Source organism: Dipodomys ordii, unplaced genomic scaffold, assembly GCF_000151885.1.
Source record: "Dipodomys ordii isolate 6190 unplaced genomic scaffold, Dord_2.0 Scaffold19, whole genome shotgun sequence".
NCBI classification, from domain to species: domain Eukaryota; kingdom Metazoa; phylum Chordata; class Mammalia; order Rodentia; family Heteromyidae; genus Dipodomys; species Dipodomys ordii.
Window position 1 is genome coordinate 12791434 of NW_012267235.1, and position 2423 is coordinate 12793856.

Below are 2423 nucleotides of genomic sequence, written 5' to 3' on the forward strand. Positions count from 1 at the left end.
GGCCCAGGCTTGCCAGTTTGTCACCATGTGCATCTTCACCTGCACTGGCCAGCACTCTTCCATCCACCTGGGCCAGGTATGTCCCGGCAGAGACATCTGGGAATTTGGGTTGGAGTCAGGAAAGGGCTGTGAGCAGGTGGGCTAAGGGTTCTCATGCTCAGTAGCTCTTGACTCTAAATCCCTACTCTTCTAGCTGGATTGGTTCTCTTGGGTCCCTAATGCCCCTTGCACCATGCGGCTGCCCCCACTAACCACCAAGGATGCGACCATGGAGACCCTGATGGATACACTGCCCAATCCCTATCTGGCTAGTCTCCAGATGACCCTTGTTTGGCACATGGGCAGGTGCCAGTGTGTTGTAAGGATCAGATGTCAGTGTGTCCCTCAAACTGGCTAGCAGGTAGGTCATGATGTGTCTTGCTCTCTCCACCCCAGGTTCCTCTGGGCCAGCACACTCAGGAGTACTTTTCAAGCCTGGAGGCGAAGGCTGTGCTGAAGAAGTTCAGGGAGGAGCTGGCTGAGCTGGATAAGGAAATTGAGGCACGAAATGAGAGCCTGGACATACCTTACGAATACCTGAGGCCCAGCCTGGTGGAAAACAGTGTGGCCATCTGAGTGCCCCAGCTTGTGCTTGTGTCCACACCCTTCCCCCTCTCCCATCCCCACCCCTTTGTGGTTCCAGTCTTCCCTGCCAAGCCCTGCTTGCTTCTCCTGGTTCACCCTCCCCTAAAGAGTGACTGTGACCATGTCTGGGCCCTTGGTGAACATGTGATCTTTCAGCCACATTTCCTAGTATCTACTTCTCCAAACTCCCTTCTTCCAATCTTTCTTCTCTTTCTTTCATTGCTCAGTCCTTTCCCTTAGAGCAAATAGTGGCCACATTTAGCATACTTTTTCAAAAATATAATCAAGTGATAGTGCATACTGCTTATGCATTATACAAAGTCAAGTTAAATTTTGAATTTAAATTGAATTGAAAAAATAAAAATAATCATGCATTTATGTGTTTTATTTTCTCCTAACTGGATACAATTTAGCATGTGTCTTGAAGACACATGACCATTGACCCAAAAATTCCCAAGAATTCTCAGCTCATGGTTTTCATTTCCTGAAATGAAAATGACAGGTCAAGGTTAAACAGTCAAATTTAAGAAGGTGATTCTGGCTGGAGATATTTGATGTCAAATCTTTGTTTTGAGGGACCCATATCTGTAGCCTTTTTTACTATCTACCAATTGAGAAGTTCCTAATTAATATAACCAACAGGGGAAGATATCATCCTATAATCCTAGCTACTCAGGAGTCAGATCTGAGCATCACAGTTAGAAGCTAGCCCAGGCATGAAAGTCCATGAGACTTTGATCTCCATTTAACTATCAAAAAAAAAAAAAAAATCCAGAAGTGGAGCTCTGGCTCAAATGGTAGAGTAATAGCCTTGAGCAAAATAAGCTCAAGGACCGCACCCAGGCCTTGAGTTCAAGTCCCAGGACTGGCACATGAAACACACACACACACACACACACACACACACACACACACACCTCACAATTATTTTAATAGGGATAAGGATTCACTAAAATCCAACTTGTGTGTTTTCTTAAAATTTAGGGAAAATAAATTTGAGTTTCGCTTATAAAATGAGCAAAATTCCTTCTTAGTTCTGAATGTATTTAATTCCACAGAAGACCTCTGGGCGATGATAACTCATCTAATTTTTGTTGGAGGAACTGGAAATAAATTGTTGAGTGGTAAGGTAGCTTTGAATGCTGGTAGCTGGGTAAACAAGTCAGTATAGCTTTCTAGAGCTGTATTCACAGCAGAACCAGAACAGGATCTCAGCTTAGGCAGTGGGCAGTAGAGGTGAGAAGCAAGACTGGGAGACAAACTGTTAGGTGATCTTTAGGGAGCAGCCAAAGTGATCTTTAGGAAGCAGCCACTGGGAGATTTTATACAGACGGGAGTGGTGAGGTCTAGGAAGATGCTTTCATACAGTTACTACCTAATCCTCAGAGGCACACCTCTGTCATTGGTCCCTTTCCTGGGAATCCACACCCCTTTCTCTGAAAAACACACCCTTTTCATTAGAGGTCATTAGAGGACCTCACCCTTTTCTTTGAGAGCCAAATCGTCCTTGTCCTATGTGGGTCTTTTATTCTGACCAGTTTTCTATCCAGCTCCTGCTAGAGAAAACCACAAATCTTGCTTTCTGGAAATAAATCCTTTGTTTCCCTAAGTTGATTACAAAGAAGCTTTCATGGTGATTCTATTGGCTAACATACTTAGTCCAGCCTCTTAAGTACTACTGAAGTTCTCAAATAAAAGGTCACATTTCTTTTAGGCCAATAAACTTAATTTCTTACAAGAGACATATTGTAGCAAATACATTTTCTCTTTCTTTCTTCCTTTCCTTTTTTTTTTTTTTT

At 43.4% G+C, this 2423-nt stretch overlaps 1 protein-coding gene across 2 annotated transcripts in view; it reads left to right on the top strand.

The window, feature by feature from the left end:
• Positions 1-969, top strand: part of LOC105983343 (arachidonate 15-lipoxygenase-like) — a 10629-nt gene extending 9660 nt beyond the window's left edge. For both annotated transcript variants that reach the window (XM_013013181.1, XM_013013182.1), the window contains one exon: positions 436-969. In XM_013013181.1, coding sequence (XP_012868635.1) covers positions 436-615 — 180 coding nt within the window. In that variant the 3' untranslated portion in view covers positions 616-969. The remainder of the gene's footprint in view (positions 1-435) is intronic.
• Positions 970-2423: the final 1454 nt, after the last annotated feature.